The sequence below is a fragment of the Sparus aurata genome, chromosome 14 (assembly GCF_900880675.1).
Source record: "Sparus aurata chromosome 14, fSpaAur1.1, whole genome shotgun sequence".
Classification (NCBI taxonomy): domain Eukaryota; kingdom Metazoa; phylum Chordata; class Actinopteri; order Spariformes; family Sparidae; genus Sparus; species Sparus aurata.
In genome coordinates this window covers 2310234-2336301 of record NC_044200.1, presented here as the reverse complement: position 1 = coordinate 2336301, position 26068 = coordinate 2310234, and the positions used below count along the sequence as shown (strand labels likewise).

At 40.5% G+C, this 26068-nt stretch overlaps 1 protein-coding gene across 2 annotated transcripts; it reads left to right on the top strand.

Annotated features, from left to right (window-relative positions):
* The first annotated feature begins 485 nt into the window (after window positions 1-485).
* On the top strand, window positions 486-25725 carry mkrn1 (makorin, ring finger protein, 1). Of its 2 annotated transcripts, XM_030440414.1 has the most exons (8): window positions 491-753; window positions 1447-1578; window positions 14228-14409; window positions 16126-16349; window positions 17415-17629; window positions 19655-19765; window positions 20811-20955; window positions 23803-25725. In XM_030440414.1, exons 1-8 carry the CDS (start codon window positions 680-682, stop codon window positions 24013-24015), a joined length of 1296 nt encoding a protein of 431 aa, XP_030296274.1. In that variant the 5' UTR covers window positions 491-679; the 3' UTR covers window positions 24016-25725. The 2 variants fall into 2 exon arrangements, with proteins under 2 accessions (XP_030296275.1, XP_030296274.1); XM_030440415.1 differs by lacking the exon at window positions 1447-1578 and having other exon boundaries at window positions 486-753.
* Window positions 25726-26068: the final 343 nt, after the last annotated feature.

Below are 26068 nucleotides of genomic sequence, written 5' to 3'. Positions count from 1 at the left end.
CCACCCAGACACAGTCTGTTCACCCTGCTGCCATCTGACAACAGATACAGAAGTATCTGCTGCCATACCACCAGACTACAGAGCAGCTTCACTCCACTCACTGTCAGACTCCTGAACTTTTGATTTAGGACTCAAGGACTCAATCATTATTATTATTATCATTACCACTGTTTCAAAAATGACTATAAATGTACCTTGTACATTTACAGACAAAGACAATTATGAGATGATATGAAATCAGCTGAGGTCATTAATTGAGGTGTTGCAGCAGTGAAACATACTTACCTGATATGGTAAAATACAGTCAAATATAGCACAGTATAGTGCTAAATTATATTTTAAAAAAATTGTTGCATAAATTGTATCTTTGTCTTCTTCTCATTAATATGATGATTATTCTTATATGTTATATTAATAAATTGCTCAACCAAAGCTTACCGACGTTAACTACGTACTGTCCTCAACGTCACGTACGTAAGCTCCTTTCATGGCTGTCAGGCACCGTGTTGTTGTCGGCATCTGTGACTGTCGGCTGTGGTGCCGCGCTGTGGACGGTACCGACGGTACCGGGCGCGAGGTTTTCGGCAAACTCCGACTTCAACCGTACATATACGAAAGAGGCCGAGCTCAAACGGAGCTGTCCGGAACATCCGGCCTTAGCTTCTCAACATAAACAGCAATGGCGGAGGCAGCAGTAGCGTCTACGGCGATTTCACCAGGAACAGGAGGTTGGACCAAACACGTAACCTGCAGGTAGGACAAGACGAATGAGTATTAAAATGTTAAGGATAATTATATTGTATATCGTTTGACACCTAACTAGCGACGATACGGTGGTTTGCGAGCGACTGACAACAGCGTCTTCTGAGGCTTGGTTCAGCTGTTGGCTAGCTAGCTGTAATGTTACTAGACTAGTGTTGTTATGTTCACTGTGTTGTGGTCACAGAGCAGGCTGGTGCTGTAGCGAGGATAGCGACCAGTCTGCTGCCTACGTTTTCAGCAACTACCTTGGTTCGCATTAATATCAAGGCTATAATATAATGAGACAGTCCTTTAATATTAACGATAACTGTATCAGGCTGTTAACAGGTACTCGGCATACTTTCACTTTAACTAACGTTAAGACTAGCGAGTTTTGCTGGTTTGTGAGAGTGGATTTATAATCTACGTAGCACTTTGTCAGGTGTCTCAATCCGACTAACCACATCAGCTAGCGTTTGTTGTGACCGTGTTAACATGGGCTTGGTAGCCTTACCACCATAAAAGTGAAAGGCGACATCCTCACGCAGTAAGCTTACAACATGTTGTTCAGCTTGTTAAAATACACATTTCTGTTTGACATGCGGCTTTGAAAAATTACTATCTAAATTAACTCATAAATACGTTAAGTCTATCGACACGATTCTAGTGTGATGTGAAATTTTTCTTCTCATTATGTATTTTCAGATACTTCATGCATGGTCTTTGCAAAGAAGGAGAGAACTGTCGATACTCCCATGATCTGACCAACAGCAAACCTGCAGCCATGATTTGCAAGTTCTTTCAGAAAGGAAACTGTGTATTTGGGGAGCGTTGCAGGTAAAGGCTCAACTAAAATCTAAGTTCTTTTGAATACAAATAAAAAATATGGATGTAATCAGAAAAGCTGTGATGTTCTGAACTCAACTGACATGTTGAAAGTCAGCTGCCACAACCTAAAAGCATGATTTCAGTTGTCAGTCGAGCTGCATTATAACTTCCTTTCTATAACTGGCTGTGTTCTTAGTCAAATGACAGCACAGCAGCTTTGCTGGCAGGGCTTCTCTGAAATGTTACAGCCTGCTCCTCAAGTTGATCTGACACCTGAGATCGCTGCTTCCTAATGTCAACATGTTGTTGGTCTGCGTCTGTGGTAGCTTCATGTAGGTCCAGGACTAAACCATTTTTTGTGGCATTACAGCATTGCTCTACTGAATGAAATTGTGTATTACAAAATATGTTGTAGAAGTTTTGCCCTGAGTGTTTGTGGAGGTTTGATATGTTCCTTCTGGCTGTCTCATCATAGTTTCTGTTGAGACAACAATGACAACTATTCTAGTACATGGACACTTACTTTTTTGAACATGGAAACATTCTTTTGGGTAAATTTTCTGTTGTGTTTTGTCAGAATCTTGCCTATGAAATAGACATAAGCCTGGTCTGCGTCTGAATATAATGAATTGCAGTGTTTTGATCTTGAGTAGCCAGTGGACAGCAGAGTCCTGGTGTGTGTTTGGCTAACAAGGCTCAGAATTTTCTGAGGTATGTGAGGCGTGTACCGGTGAACTGCATTTTATTGGACAACAAAACAAATGTATTTCATCCTCAAGTTTTACTATTTATTTCAGTTTCAATGGTTGGCAAGCCAACCTATTGGTACATTACCACCACCAACTGGAATGGAGTCTCTCAGTTCATCTTTGACACTTTTGTGTGTGTGTAATGCTAATGTGTTTAACAACAATAAATAATAATAACAAAGTCAAGAAGCAGTCAAAGTATTTGCCAACCTGAGAATGTGACTCAAAAATTGTTGTTCTTCAGAGTCGCTTTAGGAGTTTGACTAAGTTATGGTGATGCATTAATTGTCTACATTAATGCAAGTTTTCACTTACTTGCCTCACCTTTCTGTTTCTCTTTTTTTTGTTTCTCTCTTCTCTCAGTATTTTCTCAACCAGCAATGTTATTTGCTTTCTTCATCAGCAGTTGGTTTAAAATGCTAAGATGGGTGACCAGTCATTAATATACCTGGGCAGCCCAGCAGAGTAAAACATATATGTGGGAAACTCTCGACTATTTTAACTGGACTATAATTTTTTATTTTTTTTGCCCTTCATGGCTTTGTCTTACAGGACAGCTCAGAGATGTGACAGAAAAATAGGATAGGAGAGAGGGGGACAACACTCAGCAAAGGGACACAGGTTGGACTTGAAACCCTGGCCACTAAAGTGAGGACAGGGCCTCTGTACATCCCATGACTACCATCTGAGCTAACTGGCCCCCCACTCTTTAACTTTTTTGATAAATGTTAGTGAATATCAAACTAATTGCATTGGGCCCTGTGTCCATATGAATATGAAATTCTTGCATCCGTCGCCATTATCCAGATCTGCACCAAAAATGTGTGGAGTCTATTCTCAGCTGATGCCTGTCCTTCATCCAAGTTTCATGGAAATCCAATAAGAGGTTTTCTTGTAATCCTGCTGACAAACCAACCAACCAACTGACAAATGAAGACGGTGAAAACATAACCTCCTCTGTAGAGGTAATACACAACACATTACATTATTATTGGCTTCAGATTTTCAAGAGGCAGAATGTTCAGTTCACTAACAAATCAATTGTTTAAGAAGGTCCAGAGTATATTTTGATTCTAAACACATCTATTCCATCTTAACAAATAAAGATTCTCTGTTAACACTTGTACTCAGACATCATCAACATTATTTCGACCCTATTTTCCAACAACATATCTGGATTACTATGTCTGATCATCATTAAGCTAGCTTGTTTTCTGACTCTTGGATTTGTTTTTTCTGCCTGTCTGGCAGCCAAAGCCTTCCATTTATTTAACTGCACTGTAACAGTCATCTTCATTTAAAACATGCCTTTATTTACATAGCCTAACTGATGTCTGTGAACATCATGTGTTTTTAAATTGTCCGTTATATAAACACTACATTTGTGCAGACTAATTAGAAAAATCTAAACTGCATTATCTTGTAGCTAAGTAAAAGCAGACACATTGTTCATTAATGGTTAGCCCAGAAGTAGAACATTTTCCAATCAATGAAAGGTAAATTTATATTGGACTGAATTCAGCCAGTCCTTCTGAAACACTGCAGCATGGAAATGGTCAGTTGCATTTATCTGTAATAAAGGGGCTCAAACATGCAGTCATATGGTCCTTTTTGAGAGGCAGATTAGGCTCCCAGTCTGTTGTCAGGCTTGAGTATACCCAGACAGCAGCAGCCAGCTTGTACAGACAGTGTCTGCACCATGTCTGGTTCAGGAGCATCCCCATAGTTACCAAGACACTCGGAGGATCACCCCGATGGAAGCACGACATTGGTCACACACGTACATCATTTTTTTTTCTTGAATGTTAGCCTTTCTCCCATAGGGAGCCTTCAATTGAATATATATAGTTTACTGTTGTTGTTGTGTGTTAAATCACATTCCTCCATCCTTGTGATGGAGTTGCAGGAGAGTGTCCTCATTATTCCTGTGACCCTGTGGGGCTTTGCACCCTGTGTTAAGAGCCCAGAGAAAGGCTCTCACTGTGGGGGTTTATTATGGTTGAATTCCCTGTGCGCTGTCTATTGTGATGGGCTCTGTCTCATTCTCTCACTCTGTCTCTGTGCTTTTCTCCCTCTCTCTCTCTCTTCTGCAGCCCCCAGGGCCAGACATAGTGCACTGCAGCCTGCATGGCAATTGCATAACGCTCTCTGTTTGCTTCTTGCTCTCTTTCTCTGAACTGCCCCCCCCCCCCCCGGCTGTTGCTGGTTCCCCAGGTTCACTCTGCTGCTGCACCTCCTCTATTTTTGCATCGCTCCAGCAGTCTTCCTCCTCTGCCCACTCATCCTGTGCTCCAATGGTTTTCTGGGAACAGATGGGTTAACGGTGTGTTCTGATGGAGCTCGCCATCATGGAGGAGGCTGGAGGAGGGACAGGTCAAGTCTTCCTTTTGTAGGCTGTGTGAACAGGCTGTCATGGGCTGTTAGTCATGCTGTATTACAACTATAAAGTTGTTTTACATACTGAGGTGACTCTAGTAGGTAGTTCAACGTGGATAGTTGACACTGGTAGTTGTGTTTACAATGATATACTGCGTGCATTATGAAATGACAATTGGACATTATTTTGGGACTTTATCTAGGGATGGGGCCGATCCGATCCAGTATCGGAATCGGGTCCGACACAAATGTAATTCATGGATCGGAAATTTCTGATCCAACCTGCGGAGATTTCAGACATGAGCAATGTCCGTGTTTTAATGTCGTCTCCTGAAATGACTCCACAAGTGATTCCTGCCGGCTCGTCTGCTAGCTGGCTGCAAACTGTGGAACGGATTTCCTGAACAGAGGCGTGGTTCAGTGAGACAGAGTTATGAGACATGCCCCCGTCCCGGGGGCTGCAAACTCCATTCCACAGTTTGCAGCCAGGTAGCAGACTGGCATTGAACAGCACTGTAGCTAGCCAACATGCCCTCTGTCTGGAAATATTTTACATTGGAAACACTGCAAAGCAAGACAGCAAAATGCAATGTTTGCAAAGCAGATATTCACAGAGGTGGAAGCTCCCTTGCAACGTACAACACCACTAACGCGATTAAACATTTAAAAAAGCACCCCGTGAAATAACACAAGGAATTTTTAGCCAGGGGGCAGAAAGATGAAAGGAGCTGTCAGGAATCACTTCTGGAGTCATTCCAAAAGCAAGGTAAACTCCCAGCAGACAACATGAAAGCTAAAGGGATTACCGAGAAGTTGCTCAACTTCATCATACTCAATGACCAACCGTTATCAGTGGTGGAAAACGCGGGATTTCGCAGCCTGATTGAACACTTGAAGCCACGGTGTAGTGTACCATACAGGAGATGCTTATCAGAGGCTGCGCTACCTGAACTATACAACCGAGTGTCAACCAAGTTAGCTGAGAAGTTAAAAGGAGTTCCAGCCCTGAGTCTTAGTACAGATATTTGGACTTCAGATGTCTGCCCAGTGTCGCTGATAAGCCTCACAGTGCACTGGGTTGACTCAGATACACATGGCCTCTGTTGTGCGGTGCTTCAGGTAAAAAAGTGCAGGGGTTCACACAACCGAGCTACAGAGCAGCAGCCTCCATTAGAGATGTTAAATCACTGGGAGATCCCTCTGGAAAAAGTGCATGTCATTCTGTGGGACAATGCAAGTAGTGAGAAGGCTGCGATGGAATAAATCAACAATAATGATAATAATGATATTAAAGCAAACAGAGCTCTGGTATCGGAGTAGTATCGGTATCGGAGGATATCCAAATTCAGGGATGGGATAGGAAGTGAAAAAGTGTGGATCGGTGCATCCCTAATTTAATCCACTGTAGTGGTGCCAATGTATGGGAAAGGCTTTTATAACAATGTATACTGTATTAACAAAAGTTACATTTTGGCCTGTTGTTAGGTTGCTCACAGAATTTAGCTAATGACCAGCTAATATACCAGTTTATATGCTAGTTGTTGTACTTGATAACCTTCATTCAGTGATGAGATATTTGTATCCTGGCCAGAGTTGTCTCTTCTTGGATGACAATGCCCGTATCCTTAGGGCATTGTGGGTCAATAAATGGTTTGATGAGTATGAAAAGGATGTGAATAACAGCTAGGGCCATGGCAGTTACTAGATCTCGACTTGATCAAAACACAAAATGAGGATCTTTTTGATTAATATGTGCCACCCCTTCAGTAGAATTCAATTTGTAGAATCAATGCCATGAAGCATTGAAGCTGCGTTGGCAGCATGTGATAACCATAACCTTACCCTGACACTTAATGCTGGTTGTCCATTTTAATTTGTCACTCATCTGTACATAATAATAATAATAATAATAATAATAATAATAATAATAATAATAATAATAATAATAATAATAAAACCTTTTATTTATAAGCAATAAATAGGCGCTGAGATGGACGGGAAACTGTCTCTAATTCACTTTAACAGCAGGAGTCTATATACCAACTTCGGCCACATCAAGGAATACCTAAATCACTTCAAAACCCCTTTCACCATCATTGCAGTGTCGGAAACATGGATTAATGAAGACAAAGGCACAGATTTTTTCCTGGATGGATATAATCTTGTATGTGTTAACAGGAGAAACAAAGGCGGAGGAGGAGTGGCACTATTCATTGACAATAATATCAAGTATGAGAAAGCACAAAACATGTCTAAAGCTGTGGATCACTTATTGGAATGTGTGACAGTTGAAATCTGTGTAACTAAAGGTAAAAATATAGTTGTAAGCTGTGTCTACAGAGCACCAGACTCAAAAATAGAGGACTTCAATGAATGTCTGGGAGAAATATTCTCCGAAACAAGTCAAAAGAGAGTTTTTATCTGTGGTGTTATATATATTGACTTGCTCAATCGGAAACAAAACACAGTAATTGAAGAGTTCATTAATTTGATGTATACAATGGGCTTACAACCTCTCATCACACGCCCAAGCAGGATCACGACACACAGCGCTACTCTAATTGATAATATTTTTACTAACGTTAATGACATAGTAAGTGGACTCCTGATAAATGATATAAGTGACTACTTACCAATCTTTGCTATCTATGACTATAAATACACTGTGAGACAGACACCTAACAAAAACACATACATAAGGGTCAGAACTGAAGAAGGAATGAATATACTGAAAAATGAACTACTGAGGCAAAACTGGAATAATGTTTATAATGAAACAGATGTGAATGATGCATATGATTCCTTTTTGCAAAAATTTAAAACACTGTATGACCGACACTGTCCTGTGAAAAAGAAACACCCTAACCAGAATAAGGAGCAGAAACCATGGCTCACAAAAACATTGATAAACGCCTGCAGGAAGAAAAACACTCTGTATAGACAGTTCCTAAAATCAAGGACGGCCCAGTCTGAAGTGAGATATAAAAGGTATAAAAACAAGCTAAACAGCATCCTAAAGGAATGCAAGAAAGAATATTACAGCAATCTACTAGCAGAAAATATGAAGTATACTAAACAATTATGGGGTATTCTAAACAATGTGACTAATAATAAAAGCACAAAGCCTAACTATCCTCCCTACTTCAAGTATAACAACATGCAGGAAGAAAATCCGGAAGTCATAACAAATAGATTCAATCAATTCTTTGTAAACATCGGGCCAGAGCTAGCCAAGGACATTCCTGACTCACCCATACACTGGGACCACTTTGATAAGGATGGAGACAGAACTCCCAGCTCAATGTTTCTCACACCAGTGAAGGACACAGAGATTAGATATCTGGTCAACGACTGCGTAACAAAAACTTCCACTGATGTTGATGACTTCGACATGAGGCTAATTAAGAAAGTATTAGATGGAATTATTTCACCTCTAACATACATTTTTAATCTGTCATTTCAAACTGGGATATTTCCCACTAAACTGAAAGTTGCCAAAGTTGTGCCACTGTTTAAGAATGGTGACACACACGAGTTTACTAACTACAGACCAATCTCAATACTGCCACAACTGTTGAAAATCCTAGAGAAGCTATTCAACAATAGGCTAGATAACTTCATCAACAAACACAAATTGCTATATGACAGCCAATATGGATTCAGAAGGAACCACTCGACTGCCTTTGCTCTAACTGAGTCTGTGGAAATCATTACGGATGCTATTGACCAAAAACAACATTCAATAGGAATTTTCATAGACCTGAAAAAAGCATTTGACACCGTTAATCATGATATCTTAATAGCTAAACTGGAGAGATATGGCATCAGAGGTGTAGCACTGCAGTGGGTCAAGAGCTATCTACACAAGAGAGCCCAATATGTCAAAATGGGTGATAACACATCGACGAGCTTGGACATAGTCTGTGGGGTCCCACAGGGGTCAGTTCTGGGTCCAAAGCTGTTTATACTATATATAAATGATATATGCAAAGTGTCAAATATTCTGAAATTAATATTATTCGCAGATGATACAAATATTTTCTGTTCTGGGACTAACCTGAACCAACTTGTGGAAACAGTAAATCACGAAATGGCCAAACTTCATGTGTGGTTTAATATAAATAAATTATCATTAAATCTTGAGAAAACTAAATACATGCTATATGGGAAAAAAGGCTGCAACAACAGTAGTAACATTCAAGTAAACGGAGTGAATATTGAAAGGGTACATGAGAACAAAGTACTGGGAGTAATCATCGACGACATGTTAAGTTGGAAGCCACACATAAGACTGCTAAAAAGGAAGTTGGCCAGGAGTGTGTCCATAATCTGGAAAGCACAAAAAATATTAAATCACAAAGCACTTCACTACTGTGCACTCGTCTCTCCACACCTGCAATACTGTGCAGAGGTGTGGGGACACACATATAAAGGCTCCACACAGCCTTTGTTAATACTCCAAAAAAGAGCTTTGAGAATCTTACATTATGCCAACTATAGGGCACACACAAATCAGTTATTTATTGAATCAAGAATACTTAAACTATCAAGATACTTAATAAACTATCGCACACTACAAATGATGTACAAGGCAGCTAACAAAAGCCTCCCTCATAATTTGCAAATACTCTTCCTAGACAGAGAGGAGAGACACAATCTCAGAGGGAACATGATTTTCAGGCAAAGTAAAGTACGAACTACGTTAAAATCCTTTTCTTTATCGGTCAAAGGTGTTAAACAATGGAATGTGCTAGATGAAGATGTCAAAAAATCAGCAACACTAAGTGGCTTCAAGAAAAAGTATGTACATTCAATCGTTGATCAGTACAGATCAATACAGGAGGGTTGATAAAGGTCAGAGGCACGAATCAACAGACACTGTGCAGACACTGTGTTGAGGCGGCATGTGAGCATAACAAATACCATTCTGTACCCAAACAATAAGTTGAACCTGAGAAAATTGTATGGTCCAAGGCCAATGCCAGTTGTACATGGCAGGATGTTGTTATAATGTGCATCAACAATGTGAGACAACTTATGTACGAACACTGTGACACTATTGTGAGTTATCACAAGTTCTTCTGAGCTGTGAAGGACTCAACCCTGTAAATCGGCACACAACAGTCATTCGATTGAGATTCGTCTAATATTGTACAACAACGTTCTTAACCAATCAACCAATCGATCAATCCACGATGGAGTTGCTGAGCTGGTCAATGAATGCCATCGACAGAGTGTTCTCAACACGGCGTGCGGCTGACTTTGTGGCAAGCCTGGCTATAAGATGAGGCTATAACATGAGACTGTTGTTCACTCATGATGGACTAATATGGACACATGTGCAGACACACGTAATCTGTATGTACTGTCTAGAGCTCGAATTCAGCTCTGTATGCTACTGCTGTAATATGTTTTGTCAAAGGTCATAACAAAAGACAAAAGAGAAGAAAAGAAAAAGTAAATTGCAAAAGACAAGAAAAGATCAGGATGAAGATTTTATCCTGTGGGTAATGGGGGCGGGACTTGATAAGCTTTGGCTTCTCCCGCTTTTTCTCCCGCAAGTAGCACATAGTGCCTCACAGAGATTAAAAACAACAACAGAGATTATAGATTATAGACTATAAAAGTTTATAAAAGTGTAAAAGGCTTAAGATCACAGTAAAATCCGCGTAAAAACTTTAGTAAAGATACAGGGCTTGGCAGTTGAGGCAGGCCACACACACACTGACAGACCAGTTTATAATTTAAGTAATCCAGGAGTCTGATGACTATACACTTCACCGGGACAACATCGGTGGGTAAAACAACAAGGATCTAAAAGTGTAGCATACAATGTGCCATAAAAACTGTGTGAAAGCACACGCATGTACATGACGCGTCCGAGCTCGGCGCCGTCCCCGACATACAGTCATAAAGAAAAAGTAAAGAAAAGTTTATCATGGCAGTTCCAGTGAATTTTACAACATAAATTGTAAAGTCAAGTGATGGAATGAGGGAAACACATACTACTAAACATGAAGTTTGGTTCAATAATGAATTTATTATAGATTCTCAAGAAAAATGTGACCAAATGTGCTGTCTCAAAAATATGCACATAACAAATTGAAAGACCAATGTAAGTTATTATACTTTAATAATTATAGTTATTAGCTTTCATAGCATGGCTTCTTAACTTCCTCTTAGTGATAATAGCTGGTGACTTTTCTGGGCCCTTGTTTGATACACCCATAAGACTCAGTCACAAACACTACAATGGGAAAGTCTAAGGAGCTCAGCATTGATCTGAAAGAGCACATCATTGATTTGAACAAGACAGGAGAGTCGATCAGGAAGAAAACACAAACTGTAACCTGCGTCTGAGAGAAAACTGGTCAGGATGGTCAAGAGTCAACTTAAAACCACAGACATTGTCTTTCCTCTGTAGCGGTTCTGTTGCATATATCTGGCACAGAGAACAAGGTGTTCATTTGTTAGGTGGAGGTAACAGCACATATTGTATACATTAATTCACTTCAGCCTCTCGTAGTGGGAGGACAACAACAGTCCATGCTGTCCATGCAGCATTACACATAAGTGGCAGAACAGTATTTATGTGTGGGGCGATGAGACTGACTGTTCCACTTAGCAATTGATCGCTACACTCAATGTTATGCCTCAGTTTGACACATGAACACAATTTATTTATTGAAGTTTAGTGACAGTGAACTCTGCCTGCATTATGATTCGGACTTTGAATGAGGATATAGAGTGTAACGATTGGGAGAGAGCTGTCATCGACTTTTATCTATTCTATTTCCATGCGTTCTTGATTTACACAATCCATTTGTGTTGGTTGTGAAGGTGTACTGGGAGAGCTGACCAGAGCAGACAGAGTGTGTGTGGCAGCCACAGCGCTTTGTCTAGTGCGTTCCCTGTGGCGCTCAGTGTGCACCTGACAGCACAGTTGATGGTGTTCACTGCAGCGATTTTACACACTACATAACTAGGCTCTATGAAAACGAAAATCATACTTATGTTATAGGTGTACAATACTCATTCTTTTATATCTGAATATCTTCTAAAACCAATGACGATAATTTCTTTATCAAACAGTCTGAGCCTCTCCACTGCGCGCCAGGGAAGGGAATGAGATGGTGAGGCAGTGCAGTGGAAATATGATTTCATATTTGAGTTGGCTGATATCTTTTTACATTTAAAAGTTGTTTATGGAATAGTTATACTTCGCTATATGCACAAGTACAAATGACACTGCTAGTTTGAATGTTTATGATTACGTGCATCCATAAATAATGTTTGATATGAGGTGAAATCACTTGTGAGATGTATTATTATGCACAGAATAATGTCTCTCTCTTTTTAAAATCTGCTTCAACACACCAACTCGACGTAGCCACTTCCCCTTGTCTCCAAATTGTTGGTATGCATGGGTCATGAGTTTGCTTACAGGAGTGCACATTCTCCCATTACGTTTGTACTTATGTATCGCTACTTTTGTGTGGGAAGTGCCGTGCATGCCTCTTTCAGGCCGCTTTTTGTGCCTATGCAATGTTTATGAGACCTCAGAGGCAGAATTAAACCGCTTTCCCCCATTTTTTCTCTTTAGCTTTCACACAGATGGTGAGGCAGAATATCAACACAAGATTCCTGTCATGAAAAGGCAGTGTGAATGGAGCTACTGTTAGACACTTCAGATATGGGGGCCTTTTTTAGTCCATGTATTCTTGTTTTTCAGAAACACTACCCATAGTGCAACTTAGGCACTGAGTGACATCACCATTGCATGCAGCTTTGCTCTGTTAATGTCAATATTTGATTTTTATCCAATATTTGAGTCAATTGATGTGCTTTACTGAAGTGTTCTTGATTAGTCTGGTTATAATGAATGGAGTTACTTTGCTTGGATTTGTCTCTTTTTTTTTAGATTTTTGTGCTGGCGTGAACAGTGTGTTTTTATTGTGAAAATTAACCGGATGCTATGTTGTTGTTTCCGTGTCTGACTTCCGGTGTGCTCTGTGCTGAATTCAGCTAAATTGTTGCAGCGTCCTCTGGCATCTGGCAGAAATACAGAGCAAGCCGTACCGGAGCCGTTCCGCAACGGACTTGCATCCAGTTGAATTCATGTGTTTAACATTTGATTTTGATAATGTCTGATTGTCTAATCCTCAAAATTGTACACTGTAGCCCATAGCTGTTTTCATCCCATATGTGTTTGGGGTCCCGGAAATGTTATCTCGGCAGTGGAAAATACAAGATCCTAAATGTAGTCTCTAGATTAGCTCTGCATTGTCATTCACTCACTGAAATAGTAGGATTTTCCCCCATGAGCCATTATCCTTTATGCCAAGAACACATATTCACAGCAAAATGCAGTTTAGTTTTTTGTTGTTGTTGAAACATCACTCTGTATGTGTAATGTTTGACCGTAGCATTTTAAGGACACTGTATCTGTCTCTCAAGTTGAGGCTTTTAAAACAGTGGAATGGTGACATCCCTTCGCATTTTGCAGGTGCAGTGGCTGATCCATGTGTTTTTAATAGTCATCCTGAAAACTTGGCCTTGTTGATTTTCCTAGATGTTACACTTCAGACTGAGGTCAGTCAGCAGTAATGACATAGGTGGAGCAATTCTTTTTGTAAAATCTTTTACAGGAACATCCTCAAATACAAAATGCATGAGCTCCAAAAACCAGTGCAGTGTGATGCCACTTTTTCACCAAAGAACTAGGTGCAGTGCTTTAGTTGATAAAGACAAACATTCTAACCTCCTAATCATATCCAAACTTCATTGATCAGTCATTTGGTCCATAAAAGTAACAACAGAAGTCTAATATGAGGTCCTCAGATATCCTGTCGTCAGTCCAAAACTCAAAATGATTCAGTCCAATATAAAGTAGAGAATAGCAGGAAATCTCCACATCAAAAAACAGCAGCCTCTGCTACATAGGACCTTGTCCTATGTACTTACTTTAAAGTTATGTAGTCACGTTTAACATACTTTTGACGTTACTTTTAATAAATCAATAATTAATTAATTGATTAATCGATTATCATAATGGGTAGCAAATATCCCTCTGTCAAATCGACCAATCGATCAAGTGACCAATGACGGTCCAAGGAGCACCTTCCCCTTTATATTCTCCTGTGTCATTATATATTGTGCCATGGAAATTAGTTGTTATAATAGCACTCATGCTGTACTGTAGGAAATGGCTTGGGCAGTACACTAAATATTTGCACAGTCCTTGAACAAAGTGGATGTCCACTGACAATAAACTGGTGTGGTAATGAACTTTAGACTTAAGTGAATCAGTCGGTGCATAAACCTTTTTGAGTTCTCTTCCAGACTTTTTATTGATGTACTGCTGGAATGGCACCCAGTCAGCAGAGGTTCACTATTGGTAGTCTTACAACTCTGGGCTGCACACACATATTAAACATTTTTCCTCCTTTCCATTGTTTGTAACTTGCCTGCATTAGTGCTATAGGATAGTAGATTATTTGTGGTGTAAATTATGGTCCTGTGTGCTTGCTCAGGTTTGAACACTGTAAACCGGCAAAGAACGAGGAGCTGCAAACCCCCCAGACGCTGCCGCTGCCCTCCGTCTCGCTGGAGGGCCCATCAGACCCGGAACCCAGTGTGTCAACTCCTGGCTCAGCAGCACAAGACTGGGTCAATGCTGCTGAGTTTGTCCCAGGACAGCCATACTGTGGACGAGGTGAGTGAGAGGCAGATAGTTTATTTAATCCAAGTTTCATGTTGTAGGCCAGTAAGGAAGTTCATAAGTTTACAGACACTTTGTTTGTACTCAACATAACATTGCTTTGAAATTATGTTGCGCCAAAATTATGTTCGCGTAGCCTTTCACAAGCTTCTTGCAATAAGTTTTGCCCGCTCCTTCTGACAGAACTGATGTAACTGAGATAGGTTCGTAGATCTCCTTGCACGTCCACACTTTTTCAGTTCTGCTCAGAAATGTTTTTCTCAGTTCGGGCTTTGTGATGGCCACTCCTAACCCTTTGACTGCTGTCCTCGATCCATTTTGTTATGACTATGAATGCATGCTTGGATCCATATTTAATTTGGAGAACCCATTTATGACCAGGCTTTAACTTCCTGGTTGATGTCCTGAAATGTTGCTTCAAAAAACTGTATCCAAATAATTTTTCCTTCCTTATGATGCCATCCATTTTGCGAAGTACACCACTCCTTCCTGCAGCAAAGCACCCCTACAACATGATGCTATATCCCCTGTCCCTCACAGTTGGAATGATGTTGTTTGGCCTGTAAGCATCACTCTTTTTCCTCCAGATGTAATTCAAATGGTCATTATGGCTAAACTGTGTCATTTTTGTTTCATCAGACTAGAGGACATTCCTCCAAAATGTAAGATTGTAAGAGCCATGACATAATTTTCTCTAATCTCAAGCTGTCTAAAGGTTCAGTAGACCTGGAGTATGTAAGCTGCTGACCCTCTGGAATTGTGATTCAGTGAATTACAAGTGAAATAATCAGTCTGTAAATAACTGTTTTCATGTGAGCAGATGTTTAAACAAACTTGCTAAAACTTCAGTTTATTAAAGGGGACATATTCTGAAAAAATCATTTTTTTAGTGCCTGTGGGTATCTGGAGTAGCTACCAACCCACAAACTATGAAATAGGACCCCCCAGTCAGTTTTTTGTGGTCTGCCTAGGTCAGACAACATGGGATTCGGCAAGCCATTCACATTTTGGCCCCTTTCTTATGTAAGGTTGAGGCTCACCTGAATAAGAAATGCTCCCAAATTGAGTGTCCGCAGCACAAGCTTGTGTGCTACATGTAGGATAGGACGCTAACGCTATCATTATGTCACCTGGTGTTTTGTTGGCCACACAGTTTTAACAAGGGACTATGGCGTTTCAACATGTGAAAACATGAAGCCATAGGTTTTTCTAACATAAGGAGGGCCCGTTGTACAGAGAAGAGAAAGCTTGACTGTGGTGGCAGGACGTCGCTGCGCTATGGCCCCACTCCGGAGATGGTCCATCTGGGGCACAGTGCAGCCAACTTATAATGGAAGCCCAAATTGGTGTGGCACTATTTGACCTGGCACAGCCAAAAGTCTGTAGGCGTACGTGAACACTTTAATCCAAAATTCAGTGCAGGTCAAACAACCTGACTAAGACCACATCTAAAGAACTTAGATTCCAATTGATGATTTATGTTATTTGTTTGATAAAAGTCAGTTTGTGCACAAAGATTGGGGCCTGTCTGTACAGTAAAAGAAAGGTTAAGTGCCAAAAAGTTGGCTTATTCAGGGAATTGTCTTCATATAGATTCTACTCATTTACAAGAGTAGACATAAGCACAAAGAGTTCTTATTTTCTGATTAACCTGGCTCCAAATAAATGTATCTGATTGAAAAATCTCTCTATGTGGACTGTCTGTTGCAGCTGAGCCAGTGAAAGTGGAGAACTCTGTCCCTCTCATTGAGGAGTTTGACAGTGACACATCACTGGATAAACAAGAGTTGAGGAAGCAACTCTGTCCGTACGCTGCTGTTGGTGAGTGCCGCTACGGAATCAACTGTGCCTATCTCCACGGCGACGTGTGTGACATGTGCGGCCTCCAGGTGCTCCACCCTAGTGACAACACACAGCGTTCCGAGCACACAAAGGTAAGATTTACAGAAACACCTGCTGGTGGACCCACATTTGTGAATATGCAGTGCTGGACACTAGCAGGCAGACGTGGGCTTAACACATTTTATGGGGTTTATTTTAGCCCTGATGCAGATTAAGGTTGCTGTCTTGTTTTTAAGTTTTCCTATCAACTACTAAGCTTGTGACAACACAGGTAATACCGGCTTTTCACAAGAAAAGACGCTCACTACCTGTGAGCACTGTGTTAACGAGATAGAGAGATAGATAGAATTACTTTGATGATCCCAGACAGGGAAATTATTTAATTTAAATTATTTAATTTAAATTAAAAATGCTAATGCAAACTGAACACATAAAAGCGTTTTACTGGCAAAATGCGAGTTGACTTTTATTTTGAAGTAAGCTACTCACAGTAAATGCAATGTTCTTACAGAAGCCTGGTGTACTGGGTAATGCCGATGTTGTCACAGGCTTATAAGTTGGTGAGAAAATGTTGACGCTGTGATAACCCTACTCTCTTAATTGACTTGAATTTGACTTTGTATTGCGTGAAGTTGACATCTTTTCCCTTCAGTCTGTGAGCAAACAATAGGGAAATGCCCAAAATCTGTGTGGTGGGATGCATTAACAACAGGGTCAAAACTCAGAACTAAATTTTATAAGCTGCTGAACCAAAACCTTTTAGAATGCTTTAAGAAGACAAAAGTGGTTACAGGCAGTGAGATGCGAGGCATAATCAGGAAGAATGGGAAAGAATGAACTAGCTACAGACATTTTGTAAGCATTTCAGCCCACGGTGACCTATTGTGGTACCAATAGTTTTATTCTGTTGGGCGTGGATTTTTGTATGATGAGTTGCGACAAGGACCCACAGCTGCTTCATTGCAGTGGTGTCATTTGAAATAAATGAGGAGGCTGCCGTTTTCTGAACACAGCCCATTGTCTGAATACAGCACAAGGAAACAATACCAGCTCATCTGTAAGAGGTTTATTCTCACATTTATTGTAGGAGCTGAATGGAACCCTGGTTAAATGATGAAAAGGTTGTGGTGTGTTGATTTAAATGTCTCCTCTCGTAGGCATGCATCGAAGCCCATGAGAAAGACATGGAAATCTCATTTGCCATCCAACGCAGTAAGGACATGATGTGTGGTGTGTGCATGGAAGTGGTGTTTGAGAAGGCCAACCCAAGCGAGCGCCGCTTTGGCATCCTTTCCAACTGCAGCCACTGCTACTGTCTAAAGTGCATCCGCAAATGGAGGAGTGCCAAGCAGTTTGAGAGCAAAATTATCAAGTAAGTCTCTTATTTCCATTTTATTTTATTGTGACGAGGTTCTTGTGTCCCAGAAGATTGGAACCTCTGTTGTTCCACAGTTACATTAGAGATGATTTTTATATCTGTATACATTTCCTATTGCCAAATGTTTATTAATCAAGGAAGAAGTTTAACTTGCTTTTTAGCCTGAAGATAATCAAAACTGACCAAAAGGTATTGATTTACATTTTCCATTTACAAAACTGAACAGACAAGCTTTACCCAGCAAATGTCTGAGAAGAGAAGGTCTTCTCAATACATTAATAAGATTAATGAATAGACTCATCATTCCAACACTGTTATATGTGGTTCCAAATGTAAATCTTGTTCCATCAGCTAAAATGAACTGACTCTTCAGTAGAATCTTAAATCTACAGGCTGTACAGTGAAAATTGATTGTCATAGTGGACAAAAATGAAATTTAATTTCTAATGTGTGCTGGAGAATTAACAGCTCCTGCTTGGCTATCCTGATTTGAAAAAAGTGAAATTCTCAGTGCAGAAAGATGATAAGCCAATAATTAAAGTGTTTTGGTAACCTGTGAAAAAGATAGTATAGTATGGGAATGTTACGAGTTGAAGGAAAATCCAATTAAGTCATGTGACAAGTGACATAGAAAATCCCAATTCACATTTAAAGCTAGGGTCCACAATCCTGGAGAGCTAGCAAGAGAGCCAGCAAGATTTGAAAGTGGCACCTCCTCCTCTCCTCTACATTTCAGCCAGTATAACAAAATGTGTTTCTGAACAACATTACAGACCCTAGCTTTAAGTTCTCATATAAGTACAAAATGACTTTCCTTTGTTCCTAATATCTCCTCATTTATTTAGTCCAAGGTCGTTTTTCTGCATATCTTTTCCATACATTCCCAACATTTTAGGGTTTTTCCCACAATTTACAAAACCCCTAGCTTTGAAATATTTGTGAACATCTTTTCACAAGCTTAAGAACTTATTGACCCTTATTTGATCTATGTATTTAACCTACACTTCCTGGCACCCTTTTACAAAGTAGCATTGCATTTCAAATACAGTGTTTTTTAACTGGTTGTGTGATCACTGTGGCATTCTCACCATATCACAACCTAACACTACTCTTAGTAGCCCCTTTCACACACAGAAATTCTCCACCAATTCTCTGCCATTGGTCATTCACACAGAGCCAGGCAGCTCTGCTTTAAAGACAAACCACTGTGTCATTCACACAGAAAGCGGGCGCTGCGGCTCAGAAAGAGGCGCGATGGTACACGTCATGATGATGTCGTCTGTGTGTTTTCAAGGTGTTTCCCAGGTGTCCTCCTGTCATCTAAACCTGCGGACAGTTTATAATCATATGGATGCTGTTATAATGTGTCTTGACCCACCAAACATCCTGGAAAGTGACAAAGGGGGTGCCGTTTAGCTCAGTGGGTAGAGCGCGCTTCCCATGTGCCGAGGCTCTGCAGCGGACCCGGGCTCGACTCCCGGCCTGGGTCCCTTTGCTGCGTCTCACTCCCCCTCTCTCTCTCCCTGTTTCCTGTCATATCTTCAGCTGTGCTGTCAATGAAGCCATAAAAGGCCAAAAAAAAAAAAATAAATAAATAAAGTGACAAAGTTTTCGCTCTAAATTACATAATTACATAATCGCACATGAGGACAGACACTTTTCCACGTATATCTGCAGTATTTTTTTCCTCATAAGTTGTCAAAGACGGTTACAGTTACTATGTTACTGTTGTTTGGTTTCTCTTTTTGTAGTTGAATGAGGGACCTGTGTTGTTATCAGACTGTCTGACGGACACGCCCTCGATACGCGCAGCGGGCTTATCCATTCACACTGGTTCAGTTCACCAATACTGTGCCTCTGATACTACCTCCAGAGGCGGAACAGCGCCTGAGCAAAATTTCACCCCTCGCCACCTCCGAGACATTCACGCAAAGGATCCCCGCATCCAAATGACACTGTGAATGGGGCTACTGACTGCAGTGTCTGAATCATTGCACCACCTCTATTTTTTCTTTGTAGGTCTTGCCCAGAGTGTCGTATTACATCCAACTTTGTCATCCCAAGCGAGTACTGGGTGGAAGATAAGGACGACAAGCAGAAACTCATCCAGAAATACAAGGACGGCATGGGGTACACAGACCATCTCTCATACTGAGAAGCTATAGAGACTACAAATCTATACACAAACTACACTAACACTAACATAAAACGCTAAAAGTATAACTTCTGCTATGAAGACCAATTTCTACCAACTGGATTATATCTGTGAAACAACAAACTGCACTTATTATTTAAGGCTTTAGCTGATTCTCCTTATGAATTTAAAGGCGTTTAAAGGAGCAATTTGTAAGATATGGCTAGAATTTTATTTTCATAGATTAAAAGAAATGCTACCTAACAACAAAATCATCGGAGTGTGAGTGTTCTAAAGATGTCTCCTGAATTTAGCATGCTGACAGCTAAACATGCTGAGGCCTCTGCAGCTTCACCCAGGCTGTTAAATGTAGTTTAGCTGGGCCCCAATCACCCATGGTGATTTTCCCCACATATGAGGGCCTGCTCCAGACCATCTCTAGGTCTAAGGTTATCTGAGCAATGAAGGAATTCGCTAATGGTAGCTATTTAAGAGCAGCAGTTGTTTATTTCTCTGGTTACATACGACTCTCTTTGATTTTGGAGCTACTGTCAAATTTTGGACATATTCTACAAATTACTCCTTTAATGAGGCTTCTTTTCAGACTGGCCTATTTTAAATTTGCTTTGCAAAATCTCGTTTATTAAACAGGTGATTATCAGCAATTAAAAATCCTTTATTTTGCCACTGGGGTGTAGCAGATAGATTTTGGAATAAAAAGCTGTTGAGGGTAATTCTAAGTCCTATATCGTAGGCAACTGGATTTATTTCAGACATTTCACCTCTCAGAGGCTTCTGTATATCAAAAGAAGCCTCTTCAGAACTGAAGAATCTTGGACTGGTTGTGATTAGAATCATCACTGGAGTTGGTTTCTGAATCTGCACAAGTATAGTAGGAAGCAGGTGGATGTAAAACGGAAAAAACTGTCTAGTGCAGACACCCAAAGATGGATTAGTGTTACTGTTGCCTCTGATGTGTTTTGTCTCCTGAATTACTGAGACATTCTAACTTGTGTATTCTGTTTTTGTTGTTGTCTTCAGGAGTAAACCATGTCGATACTTTGATGAGGGTCGTGGAACGTGCCCTTTTGGCTCAAATTGCTTCTACAAGCACGCGTTTCCTGATGGACGACTGGAGGAGGCTCAACCGCAGCGAAGACAGGCTGGATCCAACAGCAGGAACAGGGTAACAGTTCATACTCTCTAATACATCACTGTTATTTCATCAGCAAGTACTCCTAAAAATACATTAGTGATACCAAGAATGTCACCGTTTGTAATGGTATGATAGCCAAAGTTATTAGTGCCAGTACAGGTCACAAGTTTTAATATTTCTTTGTCAAAAGCCTCTACTATGCTCTCTCTGTATAACAACAGTACCCACATCTTCTCAGCTGTAGCACCATCTGCTGGATGTGGAAAGTGGTAGACAGGGTGACCAGTAAAATAGAAACAACCTCTTACAAATACAAAATGTTGATCCAGCACTACCTTCCTTAAAAGGTTATGCATTTGTAGAATGTGTTTGTAATATGTTGTTTTTGTGTTAGCTCAGTGTAATGAATACCTTAGAATATAATGCAGCAGTTCAACATCACCTGCAGCCTCAAAAATCAATAATAAAAACCAATATTCCTCACATCGCGGCAGACGGAGTTACTGGTTATCATTACCTGGTGTAACACCATGCTGCCTTTCTGAAGCATGAGTAATGTTATTTCTCTAAACCAATTCAACCATTTCAGAGCTACTGAACATTATAACTGCCCGGTCACTTGAAAGACACTTTTACTAACCAGTAGCCATAAAGACAAAGCTAAACACCGGCGTTAGCATACAAGCTAACAAGCTAGATTTAGCAACAAGCTACATAGCTCGACTGCAACATTGTACGCCGATATGCACTATCTTAAAGCAAAAGTGCCTCTAACTCCAAAATCAAAGTACCTCAATGCAGTAATCAGTGTAAACTTATTGCGTTGTCACATTAAACTGGACTTCATCATGTTCCCCTGAAAAGAACATTTTCAGTTTTTGCAGAAACTATTATATATCTCCCTTCCTTGTTCGTTATCTCTTAAATTTGTTCAAATAATATTTTCTGTGAGATTAAGATTGCTACGCCTCTCCTTCGATCTGATTTATAAGATGACTAATATACCCTTGAGAATCCCATTCTTTTTAATTGTTCATGCTCTGATGGGGTGATTTGTGTCTCTTGCAGAAGTACGATTTGTGCATTTTCCTTTTTCGTTTTTAATTTTGCTTCTCTTTTTCGGGTCTAGAATCCCCTTTATGTTAAATGAGATGACCTTACGGACTTGCTTGTTCGTAGTCTTGTAAAATTTTCCAAAACAAAGTGTGACAGTGCACGGTGAGCTCAGTCAGCTCTGAGCTCTCTGTCAGCAGGAAGGTCGAGTGCATTTTTCATCAGTTTGTCCACGAAACCAATCATGTCGCTGCCATAAATGTATTCCATAAATCCTTAAGTTATCCCTTTGTGCATGACCCTCCTGGTCTATCCCCTTAGCTTCAATGTTCGCTTGGTGCTGTATTAGCTGATTTTTTAGCGTTGATGCTGCTTGAAGTGCATTCTCTGTTTCATCAATTCTGCCCTCTGCTTCTTCCAATCTGTCATTTTCTCTCTTCAGTTCGTGTTTAATGTCCGTGAGTTGCTCCTGCTATCTCTTCTGAACTCCTGAAGTTCATTTAAGATACTTTGCAAGCAGGCTACAGGTCCATCGATGGCATGTGCGTACGGATCTGGAGAGCCGCTTCGGCTGTCTTGACTCATTTCGGGCGTAATTTCTATCGTGTTCATTGTTGTCCTACTTCTGGTCGTAACCCTTTTCTCCATATTTAAACAGTATTGGCCAGTTTTACAGAAATACGGGGTTACTTTGATAAAACTGTTGTGGAGCTCTGAAGTTAAGCCTGATTTATGCTTCTGCGTCGCGGCGACGGCGTAGCTACGTCGTCGACGCAGACCCCTACACGGACCCTACGCCGTAGCCTGACGTGCGCCTCCAAAAAATCCTGACTACGCGTCGCGTCGAGATGCGAACGGCAAGGACTGTGATTGGTCCGCTCAGAACATCATTTCCGGCAGTTGCTTTTCCGGTCAACAGTATAACAACACCGCCATTTTTAAAGTTTTTGTGGTACGAGCGGCACGGAAAAAATGGACCAGGCAGACGTTTACTGCCATTGTTTACTGTCTGACCGGAAGAAAACCACGGAATCCGATATGAACCCCCCGAAACCAAACAAAGACACAGCCACACCCCCCTAGCAGCTTGGTGGTGAATGCTCAATGACGTAGCTACGCCGTCGCCGCGACACAGAAGCATAAACCAGGCTGTAGACTGTCATCTTCTGTGGAGCAGAACCGGACATCTAGTTTTGACTTTTTAAAGGTTGCATATGTAGAAAGTGAAATTTCTAGTATATTTGGATTATTATTATTAGACAGGTGTAGGTGTTACATCAGTATTGTGAAAGTATCACAGTAGAGAAATGTACACAGCCCATATTCAGAAACTGTGCCTTTTTAATTGAGCTGGCAGGACTTTGCAAGATTGTGATGTCAAAACTACAGTCACCGCCATCAGCCTCACCCCAGCACAGCAATGGTTTGCAATATACTGGTTGCAGTACCGGCTCAGGTAAAGGAAAGGAGGCAAAAGCGGCCTTAAAGAGACACGCGCTAAGTGAACTAAGACAGTATGAGAAAAAATTATTTGTTTTTTGAGCATTGAAGCATGTTAATATTTTCTCATAGAATCCAAAATACATCAGTGAACCTGAAAAAGAGCGTAGTATGGGACCTTTCTGTCACAATCCAGAGACATTGGGGCAACATTTTGAGACAGAAAGTCAAGTCAGTTTCATTCTTTTGCTTTCAGAAATGGGATTCAGTATGTTGACCAGGCTTTGTTAAGGTGCCATTAGCCTGACTGCTGCATCTGATAAATACATTGTCCCCAAAACACATTCTTGTTTGAAAATAAAACTTTTTCCCTTCGCCCACCAGAACTCCAGGCGAACACCGCTGTGGGACATCTTTGATGAAAGAGAAAGCACCGACTCCTTTGACAACGAGGACGAAGAGATGGTGACGTTTGAGCTGAGCGAGATGCTCCTCATGCTTCTTGCTGCAGGAACCGACGACGAGGTGACGGATTCAGAGGATGAATGGGACTTGTTTCACGAGGAACTGGACGATTTCTATGAGATTTACCTATAGCAGCCCCACCAACTAACACTCCCCCCCACACACACACCTGTATACTAGACACTAGAATGGACTGTCTTGTGCGAGTGATGGACAGTAGCTTCTCCCCCACCTCCTGTATTGTGGCAGTGCCTTTAAGCAGGCCATTAATAAATGAACTTAAAAAAGATTCTAAAAAAGGAAAAAAAAAATCCCACAAGTCCGTGCGCTCGTGCTAAACATTTTCTAGACATCTATCCTCGTGAATTTATCTTGTGCGGTTCATGTTAAGAGATAAAATAATAAAATGACAAAAAGAACTCGATATAAGATTTAACAAAAATTATAAATTTCTTCAAATATTGTTAATAAACATTGTCAAGTTTATTTGTGGATGTGGGTTTGACTTGTTTATCATTTACCCAGGTGTTAATACATACTTCTGAGACTGAGGATGCACTCCAACTTACTCAGCACCATTTACTTAATCATGATGGGTATGTTGTAAAGTTTGACTTTGTTTTGAAGGCCGGGACTCTGTTTTTCTTCATTAAAGCTGCTGAAAGTTTTCGGCACAATATATTGTGCTGATGTTTAATACATTGACCACAGTCATTTCATGTTGTACTTAAAAAGTATTTAATGTGTCCTTTACAAATCTGTACTTGCTTTTTCCAAGGTTGAAACCCCTTTCATGAAGCATTTAGATTATCATGGAACACAAACTGTCCATTAAAACCAATACAACTCTTGCAGAGTTTGTGGCTATTTAAAACACTGTAGCCACTAGTCCTGATCTTGGATAACTATCTTAGAAACTCTTTCTAAACATTTTAGTCACTGAGAAGCTCATTAAATCTGTTGCTGAAATATGAATGCACTAAGTGATAGGCAAGCTTCTTGGAGACTTGTAAAGTGATCAATGCATGGAGTGCTAGATAACAATGCGGTGTCTTTTCCACTCACCAGCTGTGGTGTATGACCTGCAACCACAGGCTTTGACATGAAATTTCTCAAGCATAGTTAATTGAGCCCAGCTAGTGCTGCCAGTGGTGGCTGGACTTTATATTACAGCAATACTACTAAACAAATTAGTAGTCACCTTTCTCTATCTTCCAGCCACCAGCACACTACAGTCAGTGAGTAAGGAATAATGTCCCTTTTTTCAGGCAGACATCAGACAGACAGAAGTATCTGGGTTATGGAGAGGGTGATCTCAAGTCTTGATGGATTGTTTCAGGGCAAAGAATATACCTGCTAAGTGGCTACATGCTAAGTGACCCACCCCCTCTCTTACGAACACAGACAAACTAGTGTTTTGTAGTTTTGCATATAGGTCCATTGCCTCCATCTGTTAGTGAACTGATTTTCCTCTCCACCATCCTGAATCCCATCATCATCCCAACACCTGTGGTACTGAAGGCAAGTCCTTCCTCAAAAGCCAGGTTAAGAGTCAACATTTGTGATCAAAACTCAGCAGACTTGGTGTGGAGAGAATCAAGGAGTTGAGAGACTTTTCATTTTCAACAGCACCTGTGTGAAGTGTAGATTCACTGTTCTCCATTGGATTCACTGAGTAATGCATATTAAGCTTTGCTGCCAAGATACTCATCCACAGGCTCCCCCTAGCTGGTCTAAACATGTTGAAATCCATTGGAATGCATATGTTTATACTGAAATGTGTGTTTTCTATGTTCCACAACATCCATCTTAACTTGAAATTAAAGTTTATTATCAATCTCTTTACTGTTTGGATTATTTTTGTGCTGCTTAGATTGTTCTCTAGTTTTACATATTACATCTTACCTGTGGTGTACCACAAGGTTAGATTTTTAGGATCAATTTGATTTTGAGCTATGTACTCCCTTTTGTCTTCCAACATCACAATGTTTCTTTTCATTGGTACACTCCGATATACCTTCGAATGAAACCTGGGGATCCAAGAAGCCTAGCTGCTGTTTTAAACTATCTGTATGATATTACATGTTGGATGGCAAAACATTTTCTACAGTTGGATGACTGAAAATCAGTGATCAACTCCCCACACCCAAACATGAGTGTCATTGAAAGTACCCTTGTTACTTAC

Bases quoted from the DNA above. Each gene is read 5' to 3' on its own strand.
- mkrn1 (XM_030440414.1), top strand. From the start codon at position 680: ATGGCGGAGGCAGCAGTAGCGTCTACGGCGATTTCACCAGGAACAGGA. The intron at 1,579-14,227 runs GTAAAGGCTCAA...GTGCTTGCTCAG, and splicing joins GTATTTGGGGAGCGTTGCAG to GTTTGAACACTGTAAACCGG. The intron at 20,956-23,802 runs GTAACAGTTCAT...TTCGCCCACCAG, and splicing joins GATCCAACAGCAGGAACAGG to AACTCCAGGCGAACACCGCT.